At 42.2% G+C, this 14,072-nt stretch overlaps 1 protein-coding gene across 4 annotated transcripts in view; it reads right to left on the reverse strand.

Annotated features, from left to right (window-relative positions):
- The window catches only part of TECRL (trans-2,3-enoyl-CoA reductase like), a 60,418-nt gene that overhangs the window by 37,212 nt on the left and 9,134 nt on the right, over positions 1-14,072 (reverse strand). For all 4 annotated transcript variants that reach the window (XM_035325797.1, XM_035325794.1, XM_035325793.1 and 1 more), the window contains exon 2: positions 9,637-9,688. In XM_035325797.1, coding sequence (XP_035181688.1) covers positions 9,637-9,688 — 52 coding nt within the window. The remainder of the gene's footprint in view (positions 1-9,636; positions 9,689-14,072) is intronic.

A 14,072-nucleotide genomic window follows, 5' to 3' on the forward strand; every position in this document is an offset into this window, starting at 1 on the left:
CCCTGTCATGCTCCTGCATCCTTCCTGAGAGAAGTTTATTTGGGCTGGTTTAATTCTCCCATCCCAGCACCTTAATTAAGTTAAGCAGAGGCTTCTGTGCCTCTGAAGCACTGCCATGAAGCTCACAGAACTGCTCTGCCTCCCTCAGCTGTATGACAGAGAACAAATACTTTTCCCTCGCATGCTGGAAAGAACTCAGTGCTGGGATAAATGAAAGAAAGAACTAAAGACCAGGATATAGAGGTAGGCATGCAAAGAGCATTTAGAATCATGCACCTGACTTACACTAGTAACAATGTGAGTCAAGCAGTCAGCAAGGCCTGTCCACGTTTTATATGAGCACAGCTTATGAATGAGCTGAAGACCCAGAATACCTCGCATGTCTATTACTTCAATGGTAAATTATTTCCAGCAGCAAATATATTCAAGATCATTGTAATGTGGGGACAATTTAGAAAGAGGCAGAACTCCCCTCTATCACATTATTTTTATTGTAAATCATTTGTTCAGCTTCTTGTCTTTGATGCATTGCTTTCATTAACTTGAAATAATGGTAAATACCAAGTTTTTTTTTGAAAGATTTCTTATTTTTATTGTTCTTAGACTTTCTTTCCCTCTATGCCCAAAGAGGAAAATAAATAAATAGACTAGCTGGGATCAAAAGAGAAACAGTAAATGAATGGAAAACAAGTCACTGTCACAAGGCAAACCCAGGGGAAAATATGAACCTAGCAGCAGGAGCTGCTGCCTCTGCTGTGACCTCTTGAGCAGATGAGATACCATGGCCCTTGTTGGTTTTTATTCATTACTCTCCTGAATCTGTCCAAGAAGGAGGTAGGTTCCTCTCGTTCTATCACGGGAGATATGCTTCCTCTTCTGCCACCCCAGGGCCTGTTGGCTGTCTTTCACAAGAAGTCCCTGGCATGTTTTGTGCAGACCCATTCCATGCAGCTCCTCCCAAAAGAAACTACTGGATCTTCTTGCAAAGCCATCTGCCCAACACTGGTGCCCAAAGGCATGGGGACCTCTGTGAAAACCTTGATGTAGATGTAGGGCATATTTGAAGGCCTGAAGTGATCTATACCCTACCATAATCAATAGGCATCTCTCATTAATGGACATGAGATTCTTTTCACAATCATGAAGACCTGCTGAATGAACATTAAGCCCACATGAATGTGGTGGTGAACACCAGGTTCAGGATGGAAGTCTGTTGCTCAGACAAAAAATGTAATGCCTGAGTTTAAATTGATATAGGAACTCTTTAAGAACAAGAACTACTTTGGCATCTTCTATTAACAGTTCAGTAGGCTTTAATTCTTCATTTTATCAGAGAACACATGTTCTCTAGGGCCTGGATTACTTCTATAGTGCCTCGTACTGCCCTTTTCTCAGTTGAGCCATAGGCACTGTAATAAGATACATTGTAAGTAATAACAGGCAATTCTGATAAACAAATTTTGTTGTTTCTCATCTAGATCTGTCAATTAAATCTACTGCAAAGGAAAGAAAAGCAAAGAATCTAGCTATGAAATTTCCGTTTCTTAATGAGGCATTTAAATAGCATCTCACATTTGTTCTCCAATTGTTTACATAGGATGTCATTTGTGATGCATTGTTAGAGTCCTGTAAATCTCAGCTGGGAACAATATCCCAGAGAGCAGAGAGGACCAGTTCTGCTTCAAGCTACATCTCTATAGATACATTGCCTTTTCTTTTATTATATTACTCATCTGAAATGATATCTGTAATCCTGCTAATGAAATGCAATAACATCAGATGCAGCATCTGCCAAAAGAGAAATAATGTGAATTTCCATTAAAGTTTTTGAGTTGATCTTAACTTTTTCTATTTCTGGTTTGAATATTACCTTTTTTTTTTTTTTTTTTTTTTTCCTGAAGGCCAGCTTACTTTCACAAGCCTTTAATAGATAGCCTAGCTTTTGTGTTTTAGACACCTCACTACCTTCAGTTCAATAGGTCATTAGGCATATATTTAAGTCATTCATTGTCCCAAATGTTTCTTAGGGATCACAGCCAAAACAGACAAAAGAGTGCAGGGTGGATGAAAGGCAGGTTAATTATTCTTATTTTATGGATGAGAAAATGGAGCTCAAAAAGGAGAAAGGGTCTGGCATAAAACTCACCCAAGTCAATAGCATGACTCCCACTAGTTTTGAATTAAGTCTTGAAGAACTATATATCCCAGATATCACATTCAGTTCAGTGTGAATTAGGCATTTTTTAAAATCTCAGCCAGCCCTTTGACTTTTCCTGTTGTCTTCAAAGACCAAAATGCCTTGAATAACTGACCCTAGAAGTCCTACTTAAGGTCATACAGGGCTAAATGCATTGCTTTTATGATAGGTTGGTACGCCAAAACTCACCCATAGTTTCCTAATGCAGTACACACTGAAATCATTCTTTATAACCACATGTACATTTCAGAAAGCAAATCTCCATGGACACACGATCAGACGCTTCTCAGGCTTATTTAATATATCTTCCTCCACAAGTTATGAGATTCGAGCACTCAGCAAAAGTGAAATGCAGTGCCTAGTCTGGTGTTTGCTCTCCTTATTAGTCAGACAGCTGGAAGCAAGGAGCCAGACGTGGCACCCCAGCTAGGAATGTCCTAATGCAAGTTCTGGGCTTCAGCAGCGTCAGCAAGAGACACATGGATCAGGGCTTAAGTGGAAGGTTATGACCCAGAGCTCGGCATGCAAAATGGATTGTCAGTGAAGCACACACCGCTTTCTGGAGGGCTACCTGGGAGCCCACACTGTGTCTGCAGCTGCAACACTCTCTGCATTGCCTTTCCCTTTGGAAAAAAGGCCAAAAGTGGTTTTCTGTAACTCCAACACAGAATGCATGGATGAAGACTGAAAGTGGGGTATAAGATCTCAATTATTAGTCACTTTGAAAATGAAAATCACAAGGTTAGCTCGGTTTGCCTTCTGCTTTCTTTTAACCATGTTAGATCAGTGATGCCACCCTCATTTCCTGGCTGGCTATTATAAAAGTGAAAGTATTCCCAGCTCTTAAAAGTATGCTTCAATTATTTTGACAGGTAAGCCATAAATTCAAGCTACGCAAATCTGTGCCAACAGCCAGACTCTTGTATTTTGAATAGAGAGGTTTGCACGGATGTGCCACAAATAAGATGATAGAAGGTCACCCTCCTGAAACTTCTTGCTGCGTAGATCAGAAATGAAGCCTACCAGACAGACTGGCCTCCTGGCTAAATCAGCACGCCAAGGCAAGAAATCAGGTCACTGGAGGACACGCGCACTCAGCAGGGCCAGGGAGCAATTTACTCATGGATTAGATCTGATCGTGAGCTGGGGAGGAATATGGTAATGATCATTTGATTGTTGTGGCGATCATTTGATTTTCGTTGCTTACTTTATGCTTAGCGTTGCAAAACAGAAAGTAAAGAGTTCAAATATATATGAGCCTCGCTGTGGCAGTAACAAGAAATTTGAGTTCCTAGTAAAGTGAGTTATGTCAACAGGCACAGAAGACCTTAAAAAGACCTTAGAACTGATCATTTGGTGGATACTTACATTCACTGTAACCTAGTCTTCTATTACTATCTGCTGTCTGGCTAGGACAAAAGGAAAGTAAATTATAAAATGAAATAAATCTCATCATGTTTCCTCCTAATCTAGTCATTCTCATTTAGAAAGTCAACACAGATGAATGAGCAATTTACCCAGATGAAATCACTGTACTTCATAGGGTCCATTTGCAATAACTGCCCGTCCCTAGCGACTCACCTTCATTGTTAATTTCCAGTTGAGTTATGAATGCAGAGAAGGGAAAAATTACTGAAAACAATCATTGGATGTGACTGTTAACCCAATGTGTCCTGTGAATCTGTGACGCAGACGTAGTGCTGGGCCCAAGAGTTCTGCATGGGAAGATATTACTTCTCCCTTTGAAAACTCTGGGGTAGCATGAACTGCTTAGGATAAAAACAGGCAGGAAGGACTTGGAGATTTGGTTAAAACTGTATTTTGCAGCTGCCCTTCTGCCGGGGGAAGTGCATCCAGCTCAAGACAACTCATGCCAGGATCAGATTATGGCTGTGTTTCCAAAAGGCTGGCTTTTTAAAAGCCTGGGCTCCAAATAGAGGAAAGATCCCTCTGGAAGGCTCTGTGCTCTAGATATAACTTATTTGGGTCTCTTCAGTTTGTGAGACACATGAAGGGCTCCTGGTTGATTGGCAGGCAAGGACTATGAAGTCAGCTTGGGAGAGCCATAAATAGCATAATTCAGCTTCTCTGCATCCCCAGCAGGTGTATTCATTGGGCACATGAGTCTCTCCAGGCATCAGAATTGACAGATTTCATTAACTTTCTTCAACCTGAGAATCCAGCTGTAACAGGCAGTGTGGAAAAATCAGAGGAACTGCAGGTTCTCAGCAAGACCATGTTACCAGACAGTCCTGATTACATAGAGCCGGTAGGCAAGGCACTGGCTTAGCAGTCACTGTTCTCACTGGTACTGCTCTTAATGACTAATCCCCACAGCATCCTTTCTCACCTCTCTGAGCCTTGCAGTTTAATATCACGGCCAGCCTCTAGATGGAAATTACATGATGCAGTAAGAATAGTCGTCCTTTCCAGCGACAGTGCTGCATCCAGCTCTTGCATTTTAGCACCAGGCTGGCAAATGTGGAGTTTTACCTTAAGCCCTTGCTCTTGCAATCATGCTATTAGTTCTCAAATGTCATTAGAAACAGGAAAGGTGCAGATGCAGAACTTGAAAACCCTTTTCAGACTTTTTAGGGAGGAGAAAAGAAAGAGGACCCGCTCCTCCAATAAAGGATTAGTTTTAGTACCTCACATGCCTTAAGCTACTCTCACAAGACTAGCTGTGTCACTTCTAAGCAATGAGAAATTCTCCTCCTTCCCCTTCACCAGGCCAGTTTGGTTTCCATAGCTCTGTGTTTTGACGATCCGCTTCAGGGCTTTGGGCAAGCACCGAACCAGTGTTTCTAAAACGCTGCTCTCCTTCCAGCTGCCCAGCGCTGGCAGAGCTCAGCACTACTGGCAGGCAGCTGCAGGGGGGAGCAGAGCTGGCAGCAGCCACAGGTCATTTTGAGAAGGGAAGGAGGGAGACAATGCACAAGCCTCCCATACCACTGGAAAAGGAGTGTGTGCTATGGTCCTTCTGCTTACGTTTCTCCTCTGGGATGGTAAGGTGTCTCCTTGCATTGGGCTACCAAGACCAATCAGCATGAGGTAGGAATTGCACTGGTTTTCTCCTTGCCCTCTCTCTAGAGGAAAGCAAAGCAAAAATAGTCATTTTCCAGGGGACGTAGCTTTCAGGATCTCTATAGAAATACCTGCAAGAAGCAGTTGTAAGACCGTATCACAGACCACAAGTTTCATAGTGTCCAGAAATTATGATGTTTATTCTTGAGTGCCACCTACTGACAATTTCTTTCTTAATGATTTACTTTGATGAACATTGCTTATTTTATATACCCTATGTATCATCTACTAACTTGGAGAGGGAGGCCTGCAGTTCTGGAGCTGAATGATTACGAGTTAATATCTTACTGGAAAAGCTGGAAGCTATGTTTCTTTTTCCTTGAGTACTTCATTCCCCTGTGCAGGCTGGGATGCTCTGCATGTGTTATTTTCATTCCATTCAGCTTCCCTTTTTCCTTCCATCCATTGCCAGGCTTCCTCCCATCTGCCCTTCCTTATCTGCCTGCTGGTCCTGCCTCGGGGGCAGTTTCTGGCCTCCCTAAACTCTCTCTTCTGACTTCAGAGAGTAGGTACAGTTGTGCTACCTCCCCGTGCAGGATGCTGTATTCAAGAGTTTGTTAGGTTATTGCTGAGCTCTCATTTCCTTTCTGTTCTTCCTCCATTTTCAAGAGCTTTTCCAGAAACTTCTGTGTGCAGTAACCTTGAAAATATTTAATGATGACCAACTCCACTATACTACCTGTTCTAGACATATTTTATTTTAGTTATGTGATACTTGGATTAGCATTATTATTACGGTTTTTCATTTTCTATCTGTAAGATTTCCTCCCCCGCCAGCCCAATACATCTCGCAAAGATAAAAATAAATTAAAGGTGAAGAGTTATTGCCAAGGACAAGAGCTTGCAAAGTTTAGTCTACAAGGTATTTCTTTCCCCATTGAAAACATCATCCTTATAGATATGGGAAATGCCAGGTACCTGACTCATTACAAGCAACTGAAAAAAAAATGGGGCAAGAGGATTCCTTCTGATACACCAAATTACTCATGTGGTTTTACCTCTGCCAGCCAGCCAAAGGAATGGGGAAAACAGCAGTAAAGTCACCTAGCGCACAGCACCAATTTGATGGAGGCTTCTGTGATACCTTAGATAGTACAGGGTGAAGGTCAGTAACACCCAGACACTCGGCTGCCACCCAATTTCAGGCAGAAAACAAGCAACAGAAGTGTAGGCATTTGGATGATGCCACCGTGAACAGTGTGGTTTTGTCCGCAAAGCACGTACCGTGGCACTCCTTCCCAGAGGATTTTGCTAAGGTCAGAACTGTAAGTAGGTTTAGAAAGGATTAGACGGGTTCATGGTGGGCAGGTGTGATGTTTCCTATTAAGCATGGCAGCCAGAATCTAACATCTGCTACAGAAAGCCCCTGCAGAGCCAGGGCTGGAGCTCTACGACAGGCAAACTGCAGTTCTGTGCTGATCCCAGCACTGCCAGTCCCTGCCACAGACGGTGGCTGCAGCGGCCAGGGGCTGATCCAAAACTGTGCTCTTCCGTCTGGAGGAAGCCTCTCATTTGCCATGAAATGGCAGTTTATCTTAGGTGGTACCTCCACTAAAAGCTCATAGATCCCCGAATCCCCAGCAATTGCCCCGCTGAACTCAGTGCCGCAGAAAACACAGCGTTAGCCTTTGCTGGGGTTGTTTCCACAGGGAGACTTTTGCTGAAGTGAGAGCTATAGAATATTTCAGTATTTGTTCCCGGATTTCTGAGTCCATATACTTTCACATAAACAGAGATCCAAACTAATGTTTGACTGACTGAAAAACTACTTGAACGGTAACATGCCATGTGCCACTTACATCCCTTTTATTTTATTTTAATGATTAACAGTCTCCTGCTGCAATTCATAATTCAGTCCTTTTTCCTCTTTTCTTGAATCAGGCAGCAAAAACTGATCAGTGACAGAGATGATGCCTGTGAAATTGCTGCACAAGTGTTCCTCTCACTCACTGAAGGGCTGACAAGATACCAGCTGAGGAGAAAGCTTAATTGCATGGGTGATCAAAGGAGAATGCATGAGGACAGGGAGACTGTAAGGGTGTGTGCGTAGGAGTGTTTTAGCAAGAGATTATAGGGAACATGTGAGTCTGGCACACATGAAATGACAGAAATGAATGCATGAACTAGCACAAATAGCACACTAACCAAAGGCATCCGCAGATCAGCTTCAGCTGCTTCTCGGCTCTTGCCTAAAAGAACTGTAATATAAATTCTGCAAGCTGTCATCCTCCAAACTACACAAAGAGAAAAAAGGGAAGGTTTATTCTTTGCCAGAGGAAATGGAAGAAGGGGGAACCTCATGAGACAGCAACATCCAGGCTGAGCTGGAAAAGAGAGATCAAAGCAATGAGCTGGAATGGGAAGAAATGACACAGGACATTGACACAGAGTACTCCTGAGAACTAAGAAAATGGGGACTGGAAAAACTTTGAAGGCACATGTCAGCCTTTCCACATGTTGTAAAGGGCCCCACTGTCAGAGGTTCATTTTATGGTGTGTATCATGCTTTGTTGTACAACTTATTATCTTCCTTCATACACAGCTCCACGTACATCACTGGATGTATTTGAGGAGTAAGATACCTCTAAATATGAAAACAGGTGCCTATAAAATGGCTTATACACAAACTTGCACTATTTTATCCCAAATTAATTAAAAACCTTATTACAATTAATTTGGCATAAGCCTCTGTGCCAGTGATCTTCAGCTGATTTAAGCTGCATCAATATAAATCCAGTCTCAAATGATTTAAGAGAGTCTAAACAGAAAAGCACTGCATTTCACAAAGTGGTGGGAGGACATATCCTTATTGAAATATTAAATCTTAGGCACTCGGTCTTCACATATTCAAGTGCTGAGTTTTCAAACTTTTAGCCTTTTGCATACTGCAAGCTCTTACAGGGGTTGAAAACAAGCAGTTTTGGAGCGGTCATGTCAACAGCCTTTTGTTTCATTAACTGAACCTTTGTGCAGTCACAGAAGCCTTACATTTCAGTGTTATATAAAATCCTAAGGATGGAGAAGTATAATGCTTCTTCCACTTACCCTACTCTGAACTTGATATTAGCATCTGACTAAAGCATTTCTTTGCAAAAGAAATCTAGTCTTTAGTGGCATAGACCTTTTTTTGATAAAAATAAGGAAAAGTCCATCATCTAGAACTCTTCCTCCAACAGTAAACCATCCTGCATCTTGGAATGAAATGCCTCATTCCTAATTTGAGTTTGTCTGGTCCTCATTTCCAACCCTCAGTTCTTGCTGCATCTTTTTCTACTCAGCTAAACACCCCAGTTCAATTTAAGAGGCCTTGCATAGACCTGCATATCCCATGTGAGTGACACTCAAGGCTACAAGACATGATCACAGGTAGCACCTTTCTTCCCGTGGGCAGGAGCAGAAGAAACATTTCCCAGTCTAGAAGCAAGGTCACAGAACTGGGCTCTCTACAAACATCGGTTACAGCACTTCAGAACTCAAGGCACGCCTTATACACATATACAACATCTGGTAGCTTTCAGGTACATTTAGCCCCACTCCTCAAAATACTGATACAGCAATTCATAAAGGATAAATGAAAATGCCATCAGACCTTGACATGCAGCTGCTTGTCTTGTTCTTTCTCTCTCCTTTCCATCCAACACCCCTAGTGTTGGATGCCTGTGACTAGCAGGTGACTGGAAAGAAGCATCCAGCTAAACTGTTCTGTTCTCTGACAGCAAGAAAAGAGGGATCTTCAAGTATGATTGCTCTTGTCTCTTCTCACATACAAGGTCCATATCTGCTGTGCATATGTGCCAAAAATTACCCTCCACTATACTATTTCCTCTCATGGATGTGAAAAACAAAAAAGCAAGAAGAAAAGGAAGTTGCCCTGAAAATTAAGGAACTGGACAGTGCTGAGTCAGTTGAGAACCCTGCCAGATTGCCTCCACGATCCCAGATAAATCATTTAATCACTCTGTGCTTGAGCTCCCCGCTACAGTAACTATTTGGTCCACACAGTCTATTTATAGCCAGCTTGAAGCAATCTAATGTTATCGAAGCTTATCTAATATAACACTGGGAGAGCGAATGCAGCTGAGGTCTTGAATTGACACTGTAATGTTAAAAACGGGATAAAAAAGTATTGCCCCTTATGGGCGAGCAGTGATGAATTATGCAGTCCTCTCCTTCCAGCCTCTCATGTCTGCGATAGCTACAGGAGAACCTTACTCCGAATGCTGCTCTAATTTAGCACTGGAGCTGTCAAGCCAGCCTCAGCTTTTGTGTGAGATTTCATGAAAAATAAATTTGACTACTTCTCCATGCTGAAGGGCTTCTAACCATGCCTCCAGCCTGCTAGCCGAAGTACTTACATGCTTTGTGAAATTTGTGTTTCACATCAAGAAGAGTGGATGATGGAGGTACCTGAAAGAGAAAACAAAATGCAAGCAGATTAATTGCTCTGCCTTCTCAAACTGAGGTCGCTTTTACTCTCCTCTAATGAAGACATGATTCAATTTGTCTGCAAGTTCTTTAGGCAATAACAAAGAAAATTAATAAATTCCTCTCTCACATGTTGATACGTTAGTATTAAGGATTGTTCACATTTGATTTATGTATTACCTGGGCCACCTTTGCTTGTTCAATAGAAGAGTAAGGTACCAAAGCCAAGAGGGAAAGCTGCTGGCCCTGCTGAGGCAATGACTGCCGCCAAGATCAAACCAATGGGACAACTTCAAGGATTAGCTTCAAGGTTAGGTTCAAGCATGCTAGGACCTGGCTCTCAGAGACATGAAGCAGTTTTCTTTAGGGGCCAGTAGCAAAGGTGGCAGGTTCTGTGCTTTCTGCTTGAAATTGGTCTGGTTCCACACACTGTCATTCCTGTGCACTGAAGCAATTCAGGTGTCACAGTGTTTGGTGGCAGTCTAGAGGTCTTTTAGGCTCTATTTTGTTGTGCTTATTAATTTCTTGACACTTTGTTCAAAGTGCCTGAGGATCATAGAGTCATAGGATGGTTTGGGTTGGAAGGAACCTTAAAGATCATCTAATTCCAGCCCCAATCCATGGGCAGGGACACCTCCCACCAGACCAGGTTGCCCAAAGCCCCATCCAGCCTGGCCTTGAGCACCTCCAGGGATAGGGCATCCACAGCTTCTCTGGGCAACCTGTGCCGGTGCCTCACCACCCTTATGGTAAAGACATTTTTCCTTATACCTAACCTAAATCTACCCTCTTTCAGTTTAAAGCCTTTACTCCTTGTCCTATTGCTACACTCCCTGGTACAGAGTCCCTCCCAGCTTTCCTGTAGGCCCCCTTTAAGCACTTCATTTTCACTGCTGAAGCAAACGTCACCACCTTCTGGAACTATACTTTTTTTCATTTTTTCTTTTCTGGGGAATATAAATTGAACTGTATCTTAACCATGGGGATCCATTTGGGCTCTAACAAGAGACTTCATGGCTGCAGCCAGACAGCAGATGGCAGAAAGCTGCCTTCCCTAGAGATTTTAGGCACTGTAGCATCAAGTCTAGCTGCTGGCTAAAAAAGCTAGAAATCAATACCAAATAACAAGTTTTGCACTTATATAATTTGACACCCAATGCAAATATTCAATATACATGCCATTAATGCTTAGGAGCAAGACAACATTTTTCCATTGACAATATGAACAGGCAGATAGCACGTTACAAATTTCAGTGAACTAAAGCTCTGTATTGATACCTGTGCTAAAGTGGTATGCAATGTTCAGATTTTTGCTAGCTCTTTCTTTGAGTTTAGAAGAAAGTGCTTTCTTTTCTAAAGTTAAGGAGCGATTTACTGGGCACTAGAGAAATCCTTATTTGCAGTCATGCCACACAACTTGCAGTAGAACAGCACATCTTCACATAGTCTGCATGTGCCTTTTTTGTGAGGTGTACAGCTGCTTTGGACTTGAATAGGAATGGGTGTTTTTGTTGTTGTTGTTTTTATTCGTCTGTTTTCAAAACCTCTAAAAATATCTGAAATTGCTTTCTTACACCTCATAATTTCACACCCGTAAAGTCTGGAGCCCTAAATCTGTCAGATAGGGATTTGAGTGCTCTTAGCTAGGAACAACTACAGGGTTCACAAGGCTGCAGACCAAACCCTGTCAGATGTCCTAGCACGGTACAGGTTTGGAGGTTTTCAGAGCTGGCATTAACAGCTCAAGGAAGGGACTGGTCTTCTCCAGTGTGAGAAAGGGTCGTCTGGCTTTCTAGAGCAAGCCGCATGACCATAGGGGCTGCCTTCTATAGATGATCAGCCATATTGGCTTCTGGTAAAGAACAGTCAAAGCTAACCAGTGCCCTGGAGAGCTGATCATCTTGATAACCCAAGGGAAAATTAAAACCTGTGGGTGTTTGAAAGTTGCCCGTGCCTGACAGGATCTGCGCTTACAGCGGCCTGCAGCAGTGAGCCTACCCACAGGGCATGGTGTGCGCACCAGACACCACTTCCCCCCACATCCAGAGCTAGTGCTGGAACCACTGCAGCTGAGGTGGGTGGCACTCCCTTACTACATCTATGAGCAACGCAGAGCTCATTAGCAAGAGCACTGCTGTGTGTGAGTACATCCGAGCTGCCGGAGGCGAGATCTGGCTTTAATGGTGCCAGCTCTGGCTGGCTGGTTGGGCAGTCGTGGCCTGGCGGCTCCGGGTGGCACCACGCTGTACCGGCTGCGTGTGCCCGGGGAAGGCCTGGAGCACACGTTCAGCCAAGAGGGCAGGAGGACATCTGTGTTATCAGCCAGCTGGCTTGGACAAGGGCTGTTCTCTTCACTTGAGGCAAGCTGCACGGACCACAAGTAGAAAAATAACACAAATACCTTCCTTCTTCAGAATGGGCTGTGACACAGAGGAATCACAGTGTCTTTTCCTGGGCAGAATAATGAGGCTAGAGAATGAAATACATTTTTTTATGATCTTGATAATTCTGTGTCCTTTTTCTTAAAGACCTCATAAAACAATGGGCGAAGCTATAGATTCTAATATTGATCAACGTGAAGATGGATGCTGAGACATCCGCTCACTACTAAGAGTGTCCTCTTCGTAGACCATTAATTATCTTTTGTTCTTTTCATTGTACATCAATACAAACTGAAGAACTGCACAGACTGGAACAGCATCTGCTCTTATTACCCATTGTGCTGTCTGAATAAAACACCCTGAAACATTTCACTGTAATTATTAGTCCTATTCTTCTTTTATCCTTTTAAATTATTTATGAAAGTGCTATAACCTTTCTTTTCCACTAATTCAGCACTTTTCAAATATGCAAAGGGAAAACAGAGGGAAAGCCCACCCTTGGTTTATTTAAAACAAGATGAATTTCATTGCAAAAGCGCCATATATCTTCTATGTTTGATGGTTAGGCCAGTTTTACCCCCAACTTCTTAACTTGTAGTATAACACTAGGTTTCAAGTATAGCTTCCTAACATGTTGTCATTGTAATTAAGGTTCAAGACTACTTTTTCTTCACCAAGAAAATAAAAATGCATATTTTATAGGTATGGATTGCATTTATTACAATTTTCGTTCAGTTTAAAACCTCATATCCTGTTTTCCCTATATCTTCATAGCAAAAATATTTTAACTTTTCTGCTCAAGGCAACTTTTAGTTTTTTAGGAATTCAGGAATGAAAGGATCTTCTGGGTCATCTTTTCCATTTCTGTCCTTCCTCTATGCAGCAGTGCACAAAGCATCACATTTCTTTTTAAGATTTAAAATACTGCATTAGAAACTTAGGCTATGACTGAAGGAAGAGCTCTAAGTGGACGATATTATGGGAATTTGAAACTGCCTTTTGTGAGTGCAGGCTAATCAGATAGCTTTCCATTTTCGTACATCTTTCACATTTGTAAGTCAAGGAATTACTTAATATGGTTATCTGTATGTAATTGCATAACAGGTCTCATACTAAGGAATTATTTCAGCAGTTACAAGTTAGAAGAATATCAATAAGAATTTGAATAATACAGTTTTACCAAATAAGTGGTCCTTCATTCAACATTTCCCTTTGAACATTTTTTCCTCTTTGTGACATGCCAGTCTGACTGCACTGCTGAGCCACCTGCTTTCCAACAGGCATCTTCTGTGACTGCAGAAATTCAGAAATTCTGTGACGCTAGCTACTCATTAACAGCAGACAGCCCCCTCTGCAGCCAGGTAAATTTGTTCAAAAGGGTCACACCACCTTAGTGTAGCTGAGGATTTGATTCCAAAACAGATAACCAAGCTGGTGGGAAAGCCAGGTCATTTTCAAATTCAGCAGTCAACAAATACTTCATCATTACTGCTCTGACACCCTGTCCTTGCTTGGGGAACATGCTGTATTATTATAAATCTGCAGCCATTCAGAGAAAGTTAATCAGGAAAACACCCCTTCTAACTGATCTCCGTGTTTTGTGAGTTTGGCTTCTAAATCCGATTACTTTTTCTTGTTGTTAATTTTCAAGAACAGTATTAAAAATGGGTAGTGTGAAAACCTCCCTCAGCGTGTCACACAATGGGCTCTTTTGTTAGCCTGGTGAACCAGCGTGCTGGTCATGTCCAAAGGGATATAAATACCTACCACATTTAGACAAGTAACTACATATAGGCAAATGCTGTGAGCAACTACACAAAGGAGTTATATGAAATGCAGTATTTTATTCAACAGATTGGAGTGAAAACTCTATACTAAAGAGCCAGCTCTGATCTTTGTATTTCCACAAACTGGAGAGTTTCAGAACTATGGTTTAGCCCAAGCCTATTACAGCTATATTGCTTAGCAGTCTCCTGGAGATTATT

The sequence above is a fragment of the Oxyura jamaicensis genome, chromosome 4, assembly GCF_011077185.1.
Source record: "Oxyura jamaicensis isolate SHBP4307 breed ruddy duck chromosome 4, BPBGC_Ojam_1.0, whole genome shotgun sequence".
In the NCBI taxonomy this organism is placed as follows: Eukaryota; Metazoa; Chordata; class Aves; order Anseriformes; family Anatidae; genus Oxyura; species Oxyura jamaicensis.